General features: G+C 39.3%; 1 protein-coding gene across 3 annotated transcripts in view; it reads right to left on the reverse strand.

Annotated features, from left to right (window-relative positions):
- dock1 (dedicator of cytokinesis 1) overlaps positions 1 to 21,737 on the reverse strand; it is a 469,250-nt gene that overhangs the window by 101,355 nt on the left and 346,158 nt on the right. For all 3 annotated transcript variants that reach the window (XM_063002899.1, XM_063002901.1, XM_063002900.1), the window contains 2 exons: positions 15,228 to 15,306; positions 11,760 to 11,860 (listed from right to left, as the gene is read on the reverse strand). In XM_063002899.1, coding sequence (XP_062858969.1) covers positions 11,760 to 11,860; positions 15,228 to 15,306 — 180 coding nt within the window. The remainder of the gene's footprint in view (positions 1 to 11,759; positions 11,861 to 15,227; positions 15,307 to 21,737) is intronic.

Raw genomic sequence — 21,737 nt, forward strand, 5'->3', positions numbered from 1 at the left:
AGAAGGTGGTTTTAATGTTATGGCTGATCGGTGTACATATACAGGTGTACAGTACAACGAAATTCTTTCTTCGCATATCCCAGCTTGATTGGAAGCTGGGGTCAGAGCCCAGCGGCAGCTATTGTGCAGCGCCCCTGGAGCAGAGAGGGTTAAGGGCCTTGCTTAAGGCCAACAGTGGCTGCATGGCAGAGCTGGAATTCAAACTCTCAACCTTTCAGTGGATAGCCCAAAGCGCTATCCACTAGGATAGCACTGTCCAAAAGGCTACCACTGTCCACTGTTTAATGCTGGTTATAATAGAACATCCAGGTTTTCAAAAAGAGGGTAAAACATGTCTTTATTTCTTTGACCAGACATTTTAAGGGAATTAAAACAAAGCATTACACAAGGCAAAGCTTAAGAATTTCTGAAGACTATATTACAACTGAGATTTAGAATTTCTGAAGATCATATGTTACAACTGAGATTAATCCTTTGTCTAGACGTTTTTTGTCTGTCATTAAATGTAAGAAATAAAGCTTTACTTTACATGTAGCACAAACTAAGATGAGGAAGAACATAATAGTAAACAATAGATAACTGCTATTTATAGGACAAAAATATTTGCTAGCTAAAATTAAGGTTTTTTTCCCCTCATCCAAAAAAGCATGTTACATTTTACCCCTTGTTTTCTGTAATTAAACCTAAGTGACCAAAAAGTCCTTAATGTTCAAGTGTTACACATGACCTTATTATTTATTATTATTTTTTATTTAATAGTTTCATATTTTCTCCAAATATGATTTTTTTTTTTTTTAGCTTATTTTTAGCTTTTAGGAAACAAGTATAACTGACTGTGAGTAACGCAGACTCTACACATTTGAAGTCAGGTAATTGAACAGTATAAGGTTTGGACTGGTAAGCAGATCACGATGCTTCTCCGTCAGTGTGACCACGAATCTCTTGTTAATGACGTCTCCTGTCTTAACTGTTCACAGTGCATTAATTAAATGTTCAGTGTCTGTCATTGCAGAAAATAATACCTGCTAAAATCCTGCGACTGTAAAGCCTGAGTGAGCATGATCATGCATTCCCACTCGTTCTTTTGTGCTGTTTGTACTGAATGAATATCATAATTGGGTAAATTTGACAGGAGCTTCGTCTGTGTGCGTAAAAAAAACTGCTACACTGACAGCATGACGTGAGCTGACAAATGTTTTATGGCAGAAATGTAAGAATTTCAATCCCATGCAAAATACTGCATATTCAGAATGAGTATTCTAACCATTCTGATAAAGTTCGGCATTTTTATACAGCATATAGACATTTGAGCATATTATTCATATTACATAATATTAAACTGTCGTAAATAAACACTATTATATTATTGTTCATCTATCTTAGATGTAAAGTGTTTAAAAAGACTTAAACATGCTGCTCAGGTGGCGCAGCGGTAAAAAGAAACGTGCTGCAACCAGGGCTGGATTCTGAGAACGTGGTATCGAATCCATCCTTGCTTTACCGGTTCGAAGCTGAGTGGCTATATGAGCAACGATTGGCCGGTTGCTCATATGGGGGGTGGGACAAAGAACCGGATGTGGGTCTCTCTCTGTCAGAATGCGATTGCGTTCTCTGCCGGCGGATTGGAGGCGCTTACACAGAGATGGGAGAGGGTGCCCTTAGGGTGTGTCTCTCCGCATGCAACGCTAGGTGGCGCCAAAACTCGTCAATGTGTGGGTGGCAAAGATGCATCTGGCTGCTGCTCGTGTTTCGGAGGGGATACGGGTTAGCTTCAATCACCTCCGTCAGGGCAGGGTTCGGCATAGACAGAGAGGAAGCACGATGCTAATTGAACAATTGGATGCGCTAAAAAGGGGAGAAAAAGGGGTAAAAAAAAAAAAAAAAAAAAAAAAAGACTTAAACATGCCACAGTTATACAGATCATTACATTTAGTTGTTTGATTTAATGCATCTTGCATTTAAATTGTATCCTATTGAGCATGTTTGGTTACGTCACATCACTATGCCATCATTGTTTTGCGATGGTTGGCTAGACAGATGGGTTAGCTTTCACAGGAGTGCCTTTTGTCTCATGTCGCCTGTATCAGACCCTGATAATGCAAACCATGTCATGATGTCAATGAAGCTAATTTTTGGTCTTCCTCATCTTCCGTGTCCTTTCACGAGTCCCGTCATAACACTGCCTTCAATGTTGTCATGTGAGTGCCTCATCACATGTCCAAAGTAACATAACTTGCAGGACTTAACGTGGTTTAGTAGCTCCTTTTTCTGTTCTGCCCATCCTTTAAACGGGCTTAGTGATCATCATCTTCATTAGTTTTCTGGTGCACTCGTTCTCGAAAGCCAGAACTTGTGTTCCCTCCTAGCCAGATTGCATTATGACTGCTGTATCCCACAGAATATGAACATCTGTTCATAAAACTGGATCATCCTGTGTTGTTCGAGAGCTAAATTTCAGAAGAAGACGTCTGTTTTAAATGTTTAACACAGACACTGATTTTACCATAGAAAGTGCTACTACACGTTCATCATTAACATCATGAATCACAGACGCTGAGTCATAATATTTAACACTTTATTAATGTGGCTACAATCTGTTGCAAAAGATTTATGTCTGATTTAAATGTGAGACAGAGGGAAGAGCAGCAGGGAGGGGGTGTTTTAATTATTAATTTAATTATTATTATTATTTAATCACAGTTGTATACCTGCAGAATTTGGCTAATGTAATATTATGATTAAATAGTGCATTATTGACACCTTATTTCATGTCTAGATTTTTCCACCACTGAAATCTGGCAACCCTAATCGCTGTATGCTGCCTTCAACTAATCTGAATCAGAGGTGTGTATGTAAGTTTGTTTATTAGGATTTTAACGTCATGTTGTACACTGGTTACATTCATGACAGGAACGGTAGTTACTCATTACACAAGATTCATCAGTTCACAAGGTTATATCGAACACAGTTGTGGACAATTTAGTGTCTCCAATTCACCTCACTTGCATGTTTTTGGACTGTGGGAGGAAACTGCAGCACCCGGAGGAAATCCACGCAGACACGGAGAGAACATGCAAACTCCAAACAGGAGTTCAAAAAGACACAGACCGCTCCACATGGGGATCAAACCCAGGACCTTCTTGCTGTGAGGCGACAGTGCTACCCACTTAGCCATCGTGTTTTGTATACCTGCAGAATTTGGCTAATGTAAAATTATGATTAAATACTGCATTAACGACACCTTATTTCATGTCTAGATTTTTCCAGCACTGAAATCTGGCAACCCTAACTGCTGTATGCTGCCTTGTGTTTGAATGTACAACTATTTTTATACATATGTGAACACCATATTACGTCCTACTCACCCAAAGTATCTATATGGAGGATAATACACCCTTATTCTAAAACCTACTCTTTGCCGTACCCATTCTTACATGTAAAAAAGTTACTTAAGTAAAGTACTAACTAAAAACTAACTAAAGTATGTTACAACAGTCATCCACATACAAGGGAAAGGACAAAATCACTTTTATTTCCAAATGCTTAATAAATCTAAACCAGACACACTAGTTAACATCCTCTCATCGCCATGCAGGCACATTGTGACATTTCAGAGGACCTAAGGCTCTCTCTCGAATTTGCATCCATCATTGATTGCTTTGTCAATAAGCTCTGAAAGTGGTGTAATTTATGATGACAAGGACAGAAGAAATCAAGACCTTATTAACACAAATGCAGACTGCATCACAATCTTCATCATTGATGGTCTCTCTACACATCAGCTGCATTTAGTGCTAGCCTCAAACACTTTCACACTAAAGATATGTAAACAGAAGATACAAATGCTTACAACAAAGACAAACTACTGGGTACTATTGTAATGCATACTAAACCATTGGTTGCAGGTTAAACTAGTTTAAACTAGTTCTTAATATTTAGCTAATTTGCTAAGCAAAAGCAAATTAGCTAAATGTCAACATTTACATTTTCAGCATTTAGCAGACGCTCTTATCTAGAGCGACCTACAGAAGTGCATCCATAGTGAACATTACCTTACTCTAGTTTAAGTAGACAACAGTCCAAGAACACAAATCTGCTATAACCTGTCAGAAGTGCGTAGTAAAGAGGAGGGTTTTTGATCGTTTTTTGAATGAGCTGCAAGGGTTTAATAGTGGACATGGGAGCACCTGCCAGGAGGGAGTTGCAGTAGTCCAACCGTGAGATTACAAGTGACTGCACAAGAATCTGAGTTGCTTCCATGGTGAGAAATGGTCGAATCTTCCTGATGTTGTAGAGGAGGAACCGGCACGATCTTGTCATGTTGGCTACATGAGAAGAGAAGATTACCTGGTTATCCAGGACAACACCAAGGCTTCTAACATTGTCAGATGGTCTGATCCGTTAAGAACTGTTAAGAACTGTTAAGAACTAGTTTAACCTGCAACAAAGGGTTTAGTATGCATTTGTGCAACACAATCAACAAAAAGCCAGTTAGCTGAATATTAAGAACTAATTTAACCTGCAGCTAAATGTTTAGTATGTGTTAGTGCACCACAATGTCTCCAGTGCCATTGTTTTGGGCAAGCTATAGCCTAGTGGTTAAGGTACTGGACTAGTAACCAGAAGGTCGCTGGTTCAAGCCCCACCACTGCCAGCTTGCTGCTGCTGGGCCCTTGAGCAAGGCCCTTAACCCTCAATTGCTCAGACTGTAAGTGTAATGTAAGTCGCTTTGGATAAACGATGTCTGCTAAATGCCGAAAATGTAAATGTAATGTAAATGTTTTGAATTCTGTGACTGCTAAAACATCAGTTTTAATGTCTGTTCAGGTTTTTAAAACAAACCTCCTTTCTGGAAAAGCTGGAAGATTTTGTAAAATGCAACAAAAAGTATATCTTCCTGAATCTTTATTTAATCTTTAACTCTCTTTAAATTAATAATTTCATTTTAATTTCATTTTCATGTTTTATCATCGCTTTATCATGGTCAGGGTCACGGTGGGTCTGACTTCCCTGGAATCAATGGGTGCAATGAAGGAAAACAACCAGGACAGGACACCAATCCATTGCAGGGCCTCAGCCAACAGTGTCAGCCAAGCAACCAATTATATCAGCCAATTATGTCAGTATGTAGATGCCTGAACAGCCACTAGCACAGCTAGGAATTCAAATTCTGGACCCCAGCGGTAGTGCGTTAGCATAATTTACCTCTGCTTGATACAAGACATCAGCGGCTCAACAGTCCATAATTCTCCTAGTCATGATGCAACATTATTTTAAATCTGTACTGTAGAAAGGCCAGACAAGCACACACACACACACACACACCATGTCTTCAAATCCACTCTGATGTAGTGCATGATGAATAAAGACTAGCATTGCCTTGATAAAAAGACCATCGTCATCTGAAAAAAGCAGTTGCCTTGAGGGCAGTCTCTTTGAAATCTAAATTTACGCCTTTACATCAAAGGTACCTTCACAAATTTGCAAGTCACTCATGCCATGTGCACTAATGCACCCTTATGCCATGACAGATTTTTCAGCTTGTACTGAAAACAGTGTGGATGATTCTTTATGTCTTTGAACTAGAGAACTTGACATCCATTTTCCTGAAAACAAGCTTAAACGTGAACTTATGTGACCACAGCACACAATTCCATTGTATTTCCTGATGCAGCACTACAATGTGTTATGTAAAATGATTTTCCAAAGTACTCCTATTATAGATGGTTTCTCATGAAATGAAGTATTCAGGTTTAAAGGTCATCAGCTGCGGATCATCTCTGTGTGTGGAGAGACACACCCTGATCAACGCACTCCTTCCCCGCCCCTGTGCAGGTGCCATCAACCAGTCAGCAGAGGTCGTAGTTGCATCAGTTATAAGCGATCCGGCTTAATGCCCCACCCCTATATGAACAACAGGCCAATCATTGTTCATTAGGCTGCTCAGCCCAGCCGGCAGGCAGAGCTGAGACTCAGTATGATGTATTCGAGATCCCAGCTCTGGTGTGTTAGCGTGTGCGCCACCTGAGCGGCCTCAGCAGTGGTTTCTGGCCTGGCCTTATACATATTAGGATTTTGCCAGGTTTCCTGAATCTTTTCACATTATTATGTACAGTAGTTTGTGAAATACGATTATTAGCAATCTTGCTCTTTTGAACTCTCAAAGTTCAGCAGAGGCTGGTGAGCCATGGCCTGTTTTTGCTTAATAAGAGTAAGAAAAACAATAGGATCTCATATTGGCTTTGATAATTGAACAAGTGCAATAAATAGGCACAAACTATTACAGACACACCCCAAAATCTAGTGATTTGTTTTCCTAAAAAAGTCGAAGCTGTCACAGCCGCAATGCCAACCAAAAAGCAATACAAAGCGTTGAGCAGATCAATGCATTCACAGATTCACTGATGATGCAGAGTGGCTTTGGATTTTGGGGGAGGGGGGGGGGGGGGGGGGGGGGTAATCAATTTAAAATAATTAACCTCTATTGCTGACAAAAAGAGGATAGTCTGTATAAAAAGCTTTATTTAGGAAAATTAAAATCATTGATTCATTTGCACACAGCATGAAGCTTAGTTTGGCATTAGTGCAGCAATATAGTGAGAGACTAAAAGCGCAAAAAGTGAAAGGATCAGAACAGAAACCCAATTAACACCTCATTCTCCTGATAATTAGTCTCAAATGTTCGAAACAAGTTAAAAACTGGTGTTTAATGCAGTAGGAACAAACAGCTAACACAAAGTAGTGTCTAAAAAGCTGCTAAATATTCCATTCATTTTTTATTGAAGATGGAAAGACTTCTATTAAAAAAATAATGTACAGTATAATGTATATACATGCATACATATACACATACACACTGATCAGTCCTAACATTAAAACCACCCCCTTGTTTCTACACTCACTGTACATTTTATCAGCTCCACTTAGCTCCATATAGAAGCCCTTTGTAGTTCCACAATTACTGACTGTAGTCCATCTATTTCTCTACACACTTTTGTTTAGCCTGCTTTCACACTGTTCTCAGCACTGCAGTGACAATGACATAGTGGTGGTGTGTTAGTGTGTGTTGTGCTGGTATGAGTGGATCAGACAAAGCAGCGCTACTGGAGTTTTTTTTTAATACCGTGTCCACTCACTGTCCACTCTATTAGACACCCCTACCTAGTTGGTCCACCTTGTAGATGTCAAGTCAGAGTCGTTCATCTATTGATGCTGTTTGAGTTGGTCATCTTCTAGATCTTTATCAGTGGTCACAGGACGCTGCCCATGGGGTGCTATTTGCTGGATACTTTTGGTTGGTGGACTTTTCTCAGTCCAGCAGTGACAATGAGGTGTTTAAAAACTCCATCAGCGCTGCTGTGTCTGATCCACTAATACAAGCACAACACACACTAACACACCACCACCATGTCAGTGTCACTGCAGTGCTGAGAATGATCCACCACCCAAGTAATACCTATGTATGCCAGGCACTTTTACCTGTCCATCAGTGGACCAGAGCCACCATGGGAATCCAATAACCAGATATTAAATGGGTGAATAATTCTGGCACCGAAGTGACACTGATTTGGAAGTATACAGTGTATCACAAAAGTGAGTACACCCCTCACATTTCTGCAAATATTTCATTATATCTTTTCATGGGACAACACTATAGACATGAAACTTGGATATAACTTAGAGTAGTCAGTGTACAGCTTGTATAGCAGTGTAGATTTACTGTCTTCTGAAAATAACTCAACACACAGCCATTAATGTCTAAATAGCTGGCAACATAAGTGAGTACACCCCACAGTGAACATGTCCAAATTGTGCCCAAATGTGTCGTTGTCCCTCCCTGGTGTCATGTGTCAAGGTCCCAGGTGTAAATGGGGAGCAGGGCTGTTAAATTTGGTGTTTTGGGTACAATTCTCTCATACTGGCCACTGGATATTCAACATGGCACCTCATGGCAAAGAACTCTCTGAGGATGTGAGAAATAGAATTGTTGCTCTCCACAAAGATGGCCTGGGCTATAAGAAGATTGCTAACACCCTGAAACTGAGCTACAGCATGGTGGCCAAGGTCATACAGCGGTTTTCCAGGACAGGTTCCACTCGGAACAGGCTTCGCCAGGGTCGACCAAAGAAGTTGAGTCCACGTGTTTGGCGTCATATCCAGAGGTTGGCTTTAAAAAATAGACACATGAGTGCTGCCAGCATTGCTGCAGAGGTTGAAGACGTGGGAGGTCAGCCTGTCAGTGCTCAGACCATACGCCGCACACTGCATCAACTCGGTCTGCATGGTCGTCATCCCAGAAGGAAGCTGACGCACAAGAAAGCCCGCAAACAGTTTGCTGAAGACAAGCAGTCCAGGAACATGGATAACTGGAATGCCCTGCGGTCTGACGAGACCAAGATAAACTTGTTTGGCTCAGATGGTGTCCAGCATGTGTGGCGGCGCCCTGGTGAGAAGTACCAAGACAACTGTATCTTGCCTACAGTCAAGCATGGTGGTGGTAGCATCATGGTCTTGGGCTGCATGAGTGTTGCTGGCATTGGGGAGCTGCAGTTCATTGAGGGAAACATGAATTCCAACATGTACTGTGACATTCTGAAACAGAGCATGATCCCCTCCCTTCGAAAACTGGGCCTCATGGCAGTTTTCCAACAGGATAACGACCCCAAACACAACCTCCAAGATGACAACTGCCTTGCTGAGGAAGCTGAAGGTAAAGGTGATGGACTAAACCCAATTGAGCACCTGTGGCGCATCCTCAAGTGGAAGGTGGAGGAGTTCAAGATGTCTAACATCCACCAGCTCCGTGATGTCATCATGGAGGAGTGGAAGAGGATTCCAGTAGCAACCTGTGCAGCTCTGGTGAATTCCATGCCCAGGAGGGTTAAGGCAGTGCTGGATAATAATGGTGGTCACACAAAATATTGACACTTTGGGCACAATTTGGACATGTTCACTGTGGGGTGTACTCACTTATGTTGCCAGCCATTTAGACATTAATGGCTGTGTGTTGAGTTATTTTCAGAAGACAGTAAATCTACACTGCTATACAAGTTGTACACTGACTACTCTAAGTTATATCCAAGTTTTATTTCTATAGTGTTGTCCCATGAAAAGATATAATAAAATATTTGCAGAAATGTGAGGGGTGTACTCACTTTTGTGATACACTGTATATTATGCTGGTATTTGCCACAGCATCATCCATCACCCTGATGGATTAGATAGTGAGGCTGACAAACTGTGCATAACAACAGTACCTCTAAATAGCAAACAAACTGGTTCAGTTACAGTGCATTGAGAATGTGCACCTATAGACCAAAACTGCAGCAAAGCGACACTGGATACTTAACGTCAGTAATTCATTATCTGTAATGTCCATAAATGCTGTTTTGTTTTGCTGTCAGGAGACTCCAAAAGTAAGAGCTACTTGTTTCGTTTCGATAGCTTTACATACCTCATTCATTTTAGTGTCACTGCACAGAGTACAACAAAATTAAGTAGCAACCCTGACTGTGCTTTAAAAATAACAGACAACAATTAAACAGTATATGCTGTAAAACTGATGATGATCTATCTACCTATCTCTATCTCTCTCTCTCTGGCAGAAGCTGTTCTTAAATCAGTTTGTCTGCGATATAAAGGACCTGAAGCATTTGCCAAAGGGAAGCAGAGCATGATGACGTCCAGGGTGAAATGGGTCTTTAACTATGTTGTCTGCTCTACTGAGGCAGCGAAAGCTGAATAAGTCCTCCAGAGAAGGTAGTGAGCAGCCGATGATCTTCTGGGCAGTACTGATGACCTTCTGAAAGGCCCTCCTGTCTGCTGCTGAAATACAATAGGTCAGCACAGTCTCGATGGAACAGTGGTAGTATGACAGCAGCAGCTTCTCCTACAGGTTTTCTTTTCTGTGAGTATCCTCAGGAAGCAGAGTCATTGCTGTGTGTTTTTGACTATCGCAGTGGCATTGTTGGTTGGGTACATGGGGACGGTTAGTCAGATGGTCCTTGATCCAGTTGCAGGTGGGTTGTGAAAGTCCTGAGTCAGTAAGGTTAATAGTCAGTCTGCCTGGGATATCAGTGTTAAAGGAATACCCTGGTGCTCAAGGGGTCAGTGCAGTGTGAAGAGCAGTGGTGATGGTATCTTCTGTTGACCTATTTGCTCTGTATGTAACTAGTGTGAGTCAAAAGTGAGTGGGAAACTGGCCTTAATGTGTGGCAGGACCAGCTTCTCAAAACACTTTGGTGATGATTGTGTGTAAGGTTGACAGGATGATGATCATTAAGGCAACTGATGAAATCCTTTTACAGTAGTGGAATGATTGTGGTAGACTCAAGACATGGTGGAGTGATGGACTTAGAGAGAGGTCGAAGATCTTGCAATCTTGCGAAAACCTTTGACAGTTGGTCTGCACATTCCTTCAACACCCTACCTGTCAGATCATCACAGTCAGCAGCCACTTTAGGTTTACCGCTCTGAGCACATGCCTCACATCATGCTGCTGCACAGTGAAGGTGAGGCTCTTGGAGGCTGAGCAAAGAAACAATTAAATTCCTCTGTCAGCGATGTATCATCCATCGTCTTGTATGCTATCTTAGCCTCCCTGAAACCATTCTTCACTTTGGCTCCAGCAGCACTATATAGGACACTGCTGCAGAAGAGTTTTAACCTCTGTTGTCATTCAGTGCCTCTGGTTGGGCTACATCTTGATGTTTTTGTCAACGGTGACATTGTCGACACAGGTCTGAAAGTAGCAGAGTTCAGATGATGTGTACTCCTCTGAGTCCTGTTCCTTAAAAATGTCCAAATTAGATATTTCAAAGCACTCCCTCAACAGAGAGGTAGCTCCCTTAGGCCATGTCCTAACAGTCTCTGTGATGGGTTGAGTTTTTCTCCTGAGTGAGGTGTATGCTGGGGTTAGGAGGACGGATCAGAGACCTGACTTGTCCAAGTGTGATAGTAGTGTTCCCTTGTTTATACCATATAGAGTCTTTGCTTCTATCCCTATGAAATGCTGTGTGGCCTGATGCATTAAGCCACTGTGTCCCTGTGTACCACCTTAACAACAAAAAGACTACAAAGAGAAAAATCAGTACTGATGGAACAGTGGTAGCCTAGTGGGTAGAGTTTTGGGCTATCAGTAGGGAGGTTGAGGGTTTAATCCCGGCTCTGCCAAGCAGCCACTGTAGGGCCATTGAGCAAGTCCCATAACCCTCACGACTTCAGGGGCACCATACCCTGCGCTCCTGAGCCGCTCAAACTAGTTGGAATATGCAGAAAAATAATTTGTATTGCTCTGTACATGTGTACATATGACAAATAAAGACATACTGCCTACCCCTAGATCAGGGGTGTCCAACTCATTTTCATCGAAGGCCACATCTGCATTATAGTGGCCCTCAAAGGGCCGATTGTAATGTATTCCGCTGTGATTGCAGTCTGCCTTTTAAGTCTTGGACAATTTAATGTTTTTCTTGGAGGCTAATTCTGTGTTTGGTGTCAAAATGTCAAATTTATACTGTATATTTATAATGTATATCTACATTTATATTGTACTCCTTTACCACAGACATGGCCTCATAACACGAGACGTTCCAGTTTTTCTTCTTGAAGCACAAACTTCTATTTACTTTCCCATCTTTCATTAAATTACCTCCTTCTGCTTCAATTTTCACTTCTTGCGGGCCACATAAAATGACGTGGCAGGCCGGATTTGGCCTTGAGTTTGACATGTGCCCTAGATTATTATTATTATTACTTACTTGTGAAAGATCTTTGCTCTTTTATCACTGGAGAAGTTTTCAAGCTGCAAAGATTCCTGGGTGAGAAAAGCCACTGCCAGATGGAAGTAGTTATTCCACAACTGAAATAGAGAGAAAAAAAAGAAAATATGGCATTTTAAATAAGGAATTAAGTAAAGTAAGAACACGTTTTACATGGCTGTTGGGGTGTTACAACAATGTCCTTGCATAGCCTTCATTTAAAGCCATGATTAATTACTTATTTATTACTACTACTACTACTACTTATGATTATGATGGATTATAAAATGTCCATAAATATTAAATACTATTTACTATTAATTACCACTATGGCCTGTGCAATGATCATTAATTATTTAAATATCATCCTGCAAATTGTAGATCTATTTCAAATCCAAAATACTTCCAGATGATAAATAAATGGTCAGGACCCCCACAGGCCACTACAGTGTAGGTATTATTTGGGTGGTGGGTCATTCTCAGCACTGCAGTGACACTGACATGGTGGTGGTGTGTTAGTGTGTGTTGTGCTGGTATGAGTGGATTAGAAACAGCAGTGCAGATGGAGTTTTTAAACACCTCACTGTCACTGCTAGACTGAGAATAGTCCACCAACACAAAATATCTAGCCAACAGCGCCCCGTGGGCAGTGTCTTGTGACCACTGATGAAGGTCTAGAAGATGACCAACTCAAACAGCAGCAATAGATGAGCGATCATCTCTGACTTTACATCTACAAGGTGGACCAACAAGGAAGGAGTGTCTAATAGAGTGGACAGTGAGTGGACACGGTATTTAAAAACTCCAGCGGCAGCTGCTGTGTCTGATTCACTCATACCAGCACAACACACACTAACACACCACCACCATGTCATTGTCATTGTCACTGCAGAGAATGATCCACCACCCAAAAATAACCTGCTCTGTGGTGGTCCTGACCATTGAAGAACAGCAGGGAAAGCAGGCTAAAAAGGTATGTAGAGAAATAGATAGACTGTAATGTTATGGCTGATCGGAGTATTTTATTAATGCTTAGTGCAGAATTATGTATAAGTCTACATAACTGTCAGACATATTTTTGAGCATTTTCTGCCTAAAGAACATACCCAGTTTTAAGACTTTTTATTTAGAATGTTTTTAAGAGGATATTTATAGTTTAATATAAAAAAAGACCCCTTAAAGTATCAGTGTTTTTCTTTTTTGAAAATCCAGAGTTTCAGTGAGTGTAAGTGCAGGTCAGGAAAGCCATGACCAACATTTCATTTCTGTGACAAAAGTTATCACCAAGCCACATTTTTTTAAAGCTTTTAACTCATTCTGATCTGAAGTTACTGAATTTAGAATAAAGAGATTGTCTGCAAGACTATATTGCAGGGCAAAAACTGTTTTATCATACATTTGTGCCTTTCTGCCTCTACAAGTCTTTCAGACCCACTTCAATACACATCAAATCCACCTCAGAGCACAAACAAGTCACAAAACAACTCTGTTCGAATGAATTATTCTTTGGCATTCAATTACATAGCTGTATTCATTTGTAGGGGAAAATTGTATTCATCTAACTGTCTGATTCAAGATAGAATCATGCGTGAATGGTTCAAGGGGATTCAAATCAGCACTGGAACATAAACAACTGCCTTAAAAGACGAGGTTAAAAGACGACTTTATAAACCAATCGCAGCTTCTGGATTCAGTTATTAGAAGGAATCTGAGTAATGTTATGAAATCAAAAGCCAGAAATGCTATATATGTATATAATATAATGCTTAGGCTGTAGTGGCTGTACAGACTTGAACGGCAGCAGTTTCAGCTGGGAAATGTTTAAATGGTTTTCGTTAATCACAGTTAAAAAAATATCTAGAGAAAGTTTGGTATCTTCATATACACCCAAAATGACTGCCAGGATAGACACACATTTGCAAAATAATGGATTATATCCATAACAAAACAACACACTGATGTAAATTTGAAGAAGAAAAGCTAAGGTAAGCATCATTTATGATTTCATGCAGCTATGTTGTTGATGTGGTTCATGGTGCCACCATTTACCACACGCTTTAGTTTTGCAATGAAACTTTTTTAATGCTTATTTATTTGAAGCAAAATGGTCAGTATATCTGATATATGCACAGTAAATGTCATGTGTATTGCCAAATATTTGTCACCAGGGAAGTAATAGGATTATTATTATTATTATTTTAAATTAATTAATTAACTATTTATTTATATATTTATTAATTTTGGTTGTTCAGTTTACAGTCAAGCCGGAAAGTCTGCACACCCCTTTCACCTTCTACACGTTTTATAACATTAGAGACTTATTCTATAATAGATTGAGTTCATTTTTTGTCACGTTTTTAGACATTTGTGCTAATTTATTAAAAATCTAAATGTAAAATATCATATGTACACAAGTGTGCACATCTTTTGATATGACACCCAAAAGTGAGCTGAGGTGCATTTTGTTTTCACTGATACTGCTTGGGATGTTTCAATAATTTAATTGGAGTCCACCTGTGGTAAATTCAATTGATTGGACATGACTGGGCATTGCCAACACCTGCCTATATAACTCCAAGCCATGGGGTCAAAGGAATTATCTGCAGACCTCGGAAACAGAACTGTGTCAAGGTATAGATCTGGAGAAGAGTATTTCTTTACAGGTCCCAACCCAGATAGTGACGCTATCCATCCAACCTGACGGAGCTTGCAAGGATATGCCAAGAGGAATGGGCAAAAATGTCGAGAAACAAGTGTGCCAAGCTCGTAGCTTCTTTCCAAAGACGCCTTGAAGCTGCCAAAGGTGCATCAACCAAGATTTAAGCTAAGGGTGTGTACAGATATGTAACCCCTAAATAAACCCTTTTTGTCAGTAAAATAAAATTGCATATTTTGTAAATCCTGTTTTCACTTCATAATTATTGCTGATTGTGTGTAGATGTTTAAGGCAAAAAAGGAACTCAATCTATTATAGAATGAGTCTGTAACATAATACAACGTGGAAAAGGTGAAAGGGGTGTGCAGACTTTCTGGCTTGACACTGGCTGCCTGTTACATTTCACATCGACTACAAAGTAAACCATTAAAGGCTTGGATTAGTTGGCTTATTACTGTCTTACTGAGCTATTAAGCTAGTTTTTAAATTAATTTTTTTAAATTGTTAATATTCCAAAATTACTTGCTTGGCTTGAGAAAGCTGTTCTTATTATTATTTATTGTCATCAAGTTGATTCAAACTCATGCCAACAATATGGATAGTGCTTTAGTCTTTAGGCTCCTTAATGGCTTGCTCATAATTCCTCTATTATTATCTATTTATCTTGTTGCTGGCCAGCCAAATGTTCCACAAAACTAGTTTAAAATTTGATCTGATCACACACACATTTAGAAATGAAATGCCTGAATGCTACAACATCTGCCCTACTTTCACTCTGTATCATAACCTATTGATGCAAGGTTATCACTCACCTGCAGCTCAAAGTTGGTCTGGTCCAGGAACTTCTTGTTGAGTACGGCAGCGTATTGATTGATGGCTCGCAGGAAGACTCTGAAAGAAAAGGAAACGCCTTTGTTAGCTTTTACTTACTGATCTGACACCATGATCTGATTTCCAAATCCACTACACGTGACAAGTCTTTTCTCTTAGGAACCACAGCTGTAAATCATCTAGCAGCATTTACACACATTGGTTTAATTAATCTGCTGTAATTAGACATCCTGTCTGCTGGCTACAGCTTCATAAACACAGCTTGTTAAACACAGGTAAAAAAAAAGTACAAGTGCTGTTATTACCACTCTGTGTAAGAAAGACTTCTGACCTGAACAACTCTGAGGTTTCAATTGCACTAAAACAAGGCATAAGACACAGACGATAAAGTTAATCACCTGCTTTTACTACAGCTGCAGCAGCAGCAAAGAACATTAGGAGACCATTAAGACATTAGGAGGACGACAAATTAGAGAGCTCACAGGAACGTTTAAAGAACTAATCCTGTGGTGGTGCTGGTGGTTACCGTTATAAAATGCAATATTTTAGCAGCGACGACTATGGTGTCAAATTGATCACTTTACTGGAAGCAAAGGAGCAAGACTTTAGTAAAATACAAAAGTAATTAAACATTGCTTAGAAAACCAATACAACCATGTTATTTTATAATCATATTGCCAGTAGTGTCTGTACAAGTATTATGCTTGATTAAGCCTAATGACATTATTTAGTACATAGGTAATTGTAGAGATTATTTTAGAAACCAGGTAATACTAATAAATGCTACATCACTTTTATTAATTTATTAATTATTAATTTATTAATCAATCACTTGTTTTGTTAATAGGGTCAATTTAGGCATCTACTCAAACCACATTCTGCAGTACTATACAATGTCAAAATATTATCGTATCAATAAAGAGATTTTAGAAAGGTAGAACGTGGTTTGAGACTTTTCTTTATCATGGTAATATACACTGATCAGCCAAAATATTAAAACCATCATCTTGTTTCTACACTCACTGTCCATTTTATCAGCTCCACTTACCATATAGAAGCACTTTGTAGTTCTACAATTACTGATCTGTTACTCTGCATGCTTTGTTAGCCCCCTTTCATGCTGTTCTTCAGTGGTCAGGACTCTCCCAGGACCACCACAGAGCAGGTATTATTTGGGTGTTGGATCATTCTCAGCACTGCAGTGACGCTGACATGGTGGTGGTGTGTTAGTGTGTGTTGTGCTGGTATGAGTGAATAAGACCTATATGGGGGTCCTATGGGGGTCCTGACCATTAAAGCACAGGGTAAAAGCAGGCTAAAAAAGCATGCAGAAAAACAGACGGACTATACAATACAGTGTATTTTGGTTGGTTGTATCCAAAGACGATGTAAGTTAAATTAGATGGTAATTGGTCGAATTATTTAAATAATAGTTTGTAATGGGTTTACATTGACTATTTTGTGTTAACGCAAGATATTCTTTTTCCTCTCACTGTTTATTTCTAAACATGCACTACAAAGTACTAATATAGACCTAGAACCTTTACTAAATTACTTAAAATCCAATAAAAGCTTTAGTTCAATTTATGATATCAATGTGCTGTTTGTATGTGTGCTGAGATAAATCCATAAACAGCTGAAATAGAGCATTTGTATCTAAAAAGCACTGTGTATTTAAATATGATCATAGATGAAGCAGCTTTCACAGTCCTGCATAAATCCAGTTTTAAAAATGTTTATCACCCAGACCTCGTATCTGTAGACACCCGCAAATCAACTTCATAACCTTAAACAGACCTGATCATATAAAACCAAAGACCATAAAGGGTAAAGACGGGAAAAGCCCTCAGGCAGCTATTTCCAGTCGTTCAAGAATGGACTGCTATGTAATTTTATTTATGCATTTTCTCACCTTTTTCTCCTTTTTTAGCGCGTCCCAGTTGCCCGATTGTGTCATGCTTCCTCGCCACCAATGCCGATCCCTGCTCTGATTAAGGAGAATGCCCCCTCCGACACGTGGGCAGCATGCCGTATTCATCTTATCACCTACACTTTGACGAGTGCAGTGCAGCTCAGCACTGTGTATGGAGAGACACACCCTGAGAGCACTCTTTTCTCATCTCTGTGCAGGCACCATCAATCAGCCAGCAGAGGTCATATCCCATATCTGAACAACAGGCCAATCGTTGTTCATGTGGCTGCTCAGCCTAGCCGGCAGGCGGAGCTGAGACTCGATATGATGTATTCGAGATCACAGCTCTGGTTCCAGCATGTGTTTTTACCGCTGCGCCACCTGAGCGGCCCAGCTGCTATGTAATTACTATGTAAGCAACTGTTTAATTCAGATGTAAACTGTATCAAGTTTTGAGCTTTTGAGTCAAATATCAACATAAGCCATATATTCAAGTCATCCTGGCTACTGAGTATGCTCACATTCATAAATGTTTTTTTACTGCAGTTGTTCTAAACACAATCCCAAATAGCATTCTACTGATAAATCTAAGAAGTAAAGGTCTACACAATCATTTTTATTATTGTATTTATTTACTTTTACCTATAGAAAAAAATGACAAACTAGAACGGTCAAAAAGCTTGGACAAAATCCAGTGTAAACAGACACAGGTCTTTAAACGTATTATTAAGGCTATGCAATGCTATACATCACAGTGGCTAAAAGAAACCACATTGATGTCTCTGTAGCCAATTGCTGTAGAAGACAATAATACAATAAATCTTTATCTATCTAAGTCTTCTCTGTCCACCAGAATGTAATCGCATCAAGTTGAAGCTAATTCAGTAATAACATTGTTGTCCTACATGGGAAAGTATTTTTAGATTGACGTTGTGTTGGTGATGTTACTGCTGTATGTCATTGTGCTTACTTAAAGATACACAGTTACTATAGTAAAATAACAATAATAATAATAATAATAATTATTATTATTATTCTGCTTTACACTAAAGGCTTACTTAATGGGGTATATTAGCTGTCTTTCAGCATAACATAAAATAAATAATGCCATCATTTTAACATACCACATTTTATTTTACGCCCACCCCTTGTTAATATGTTAAACTTTACCAATAATCAGTACTTGTGCGATAAAATGAGTCAAGGTGTGTTCCCTTTAAAGCATCCGAGAATTCTCTTCTAACAAGTGTATGCTTCTGCAGGGTTAAAGCACCAGTGTTTCACTTCATCCACTGGTGGAGAATATTCAGGCAGATGATTGTGAGTTACAAGACCTCTACAAGGAGCTAAGCATCATAATGCATGCAAAAACATGGTTACAGCAGGGTTAAAGTTGGCTTACTTTGTTTTTACTACTTTGAACCACAATAAAAATACATGAACGTGTGAGGAAAAGTGCAAAACTAAGAAGAAAGTCACAACACTTTAAAATTTAACATTTTCTGTGCATCTCAATGTCTTACAATTTAGTATTTTTAAAGCAGATGCCAATAAAGTACACAATTTAAAAAGAGCAGCCTTGCACTTAATGTATGTGTAAAATTACACATCTGGCTGGGTACTTTTCTTCCATTAAAAATACTGACATCCCTCATAATCACTTGTTTGAGTATTTTGACCACACCCATTGCTAGAAGGTGTATAAAACAACTTATATACTTTTACCTTTGAGACAGCTTTTTGAGACCCTTCCAGCATGACTGTGACCCTGTGCACAATAGGAGGTTCATGGGTTTGGTGTGAAGGAACTCCTGTGACCTACACAGAACCCTGACCCAACATCACTGCCTAAACACACAAATACTTTTACAATAGACACACTTAACAAGCTTGGTAGAAGTCTTCCAAGATACATGAAGGTTGGAGGGGTGGGGGGTGCTTTCATTTTAGTATGGAGAACTTGATTGGTCCACACAAAGTCAAGGTTACAACCTCATCCAATATTAAGATGCTTTAGAATGTTGACTAAATACAGGCCTTATTATGTACTATTACTACACTAAATAAACCAACATATTCACGAGTTTCAGCCACAACAGGTGCAATAAATCAATTATAAAAAGGACATTATATGCTTATAACAGTGTAGCAACAATTTAGGGAAGGCAGTTTGCTGTTCCAGCATTACTGTGTACCTGTGCACAGAGCAAGGTCTGCAAAGACATACTTGGTTTATTGAAACTCCAGTGGCCTGCACAGAGCCTTAACCTCAGCCCTAGCTTTGTAATGAACTGGAACATCTATTCAGGCTTTCTTGATCAACAACAGTGTACATACAAAACATTGTGAAAAACCTTCTCCAAAGAGTGACTGCTGTTATACCTAAAAGATCACACATCACTCTATTTTAATACCTTTTATTTTTTGAAATGGTATGTCGAACAAGCTCATAAACATGTGTCCAAATACTTTTGGTCATATATTGTACCTGACCTTACTAATGCTATTCAGGCCAAACAGAAGTTGCTCCATGGAGTTACATAACCTAAATGTAGTGAAAAGCCCTCTCACATAAAGTGGTTACTGTGATGGCAGCAAAGTGGGACTAATTCGATAATAATGACCATGGTTTTGGACGTAATGTGAAAATGTTTCACAAATTTCTGGCCATGTACCATATGCAGATTGAGTGGAAAAAGAGGCGAAACAGACAGATTTCTTCGGCACTAGCGGCCCTGTGCACTTAGTGCACTGAGGTCCATCAGTAATGACAGATGAGTCTGCACATAAAGCCAATTATATTAAAATTTCATCAGTGATTCGCTTCCTGAATTATAAAACATACATTATGAAGAAGAGATATGTCTAAAAGCAGCGATGTCTCCGGTGCAGGATCTCAACTTTGAAATAAAAAATGTCATGGTTTGCTGGCAGGAATAGTGATATTGAAGCCGAACCTATAACCTTAGATCTTGTTATAATGCTTTATTATGTACTGAAATCACATTTAAATGACACTTCAATCAATTCATGAAAATTCGCTTTAGCACGACAGCCCTCACCCTTAATCTTATATGACCCAGCCAAGAAAGGCCACCATTAATAAACTATTCTTTATGAAATACTTATGATTCAGTGTGCCTGCTATTACAAGCAAAAAATATTGTCACTGCATGAGGGCATTTTAACAAGATATTTGTTTTACCATTATAATAGAACAATAATCTGAAGCTTTAGCTATAATAAGTCTCCCTCTGAATATGGTTTGTCATAAGCACTAAGCACTGCCAAACTCCATAAGAGCTAACTAAAAATTAACATTAGGTTTACTTTTGTAAAAGTAAACAGATTAAAAAAGCTCTAAATCAGGTTCTAATCTGGCATGATGGCTGGTGTGACTACACTCAGATATGAGATTCCTTAAGGTAAACAAAGGATACTGTTTTCTGTTCTGATCGGTAATTAGTAGCAACTCTAATAAAGACAATGAATGCTTTATGCATTCAAAAAATATAATATAAAACAATAAAAAACAGACCATCTTCTGCTCAAGCAAAGCACAAAGTTAAGTTTGGGTGTTAAAAGAGGCAACCTTGGTGGGGCTTAAACCAGCAAACTTCTCTTCCAGTACCTTAACCACTGAGCTACTACTGCCCTAATTAAAACAGTGATGAGTTATACATTTACAGCATTCAGCAATAGTGGCCGAACACAGTTTTTGAGGGTCTATATACATGTACATACACCGACCAGGCATAACATTATGACCACTGACAGGTGAAGAGAATAACACTGATTATCTCTTCATCACAGCACCTGTTCGTGGGTGGGACATATTAGGCACATTAGGGGGAACATTTATCCTCAAACTTGATGTGTCAGAAGCTGAAAAAATGGGCAAGCGTAAGGATTTGAGCAAGTAAGAGCATCTCCAAAACTGCAGCTCTTGTGGGGTGTTCCCAGTCTGCAGTGGTCAGTATCTATCAAAAGTCATCCAAGGAAGGAACAGTGGAAAACCGGCGACAGTGTCACGGGCGGCCAAGGCTCCTTGATGCACGTGGGGTGCGAAGGCTGGCCTGTGTGGTCTGATCCAACAGATGAGCTACTGTAGCTCAAATTGCTGAAAAAGTGAATGCTGGTTCTGATAGAAAAATGTCAGAATACACAGTGCATCACAGTTTGTTTTGGCAGCAAAAGGGGGATGAACACAATATTAGGAAGGTGGTCATAATGTTATGTCTAATTGGGGTATATGCAGGTTGTCTGCTACTGAGGTGTCAGGGTAAAGGTTTTTTTTCATTTGTTTGTTTATTTATTTAATTCATTATTATTATTATTTGTGGATTTTCTCAAAGCCAACTTTCTCAAAGCATCAATTCTATAGTAGATATAGTAGATAAAAGAGAAGGAAAATCAATATACAGTGCTTACTAAATAAATGCTTTAATCAACTGTTTAGACTAGAAGTTTTCAACCTTGGGACTGGGATCACACACAAGGTGGTGGTCAAAGCTGAAATGAAAGGTTTTCATGCCTGCTTTAATACTGTTAATAATAAATAAGAATAGTGGACCTGAAA

Source organism: Trichomycterus rosablanca, chromosome 10, assembly GCF_030014385.1.
Source record: "Trichomycterus rosablanca isolate fTriRos1 chromosome 10, fTriRos1.hap1, whole genome shotgun sequence".
NCBI classification, from domain to species: domain Eukaryota; kingdom Metazoa; phylum Chordata; class Actinopteri; order Siluriformes; family Trichomycteridae; genus Trichomycterus; species Trichomycterus rosablanca.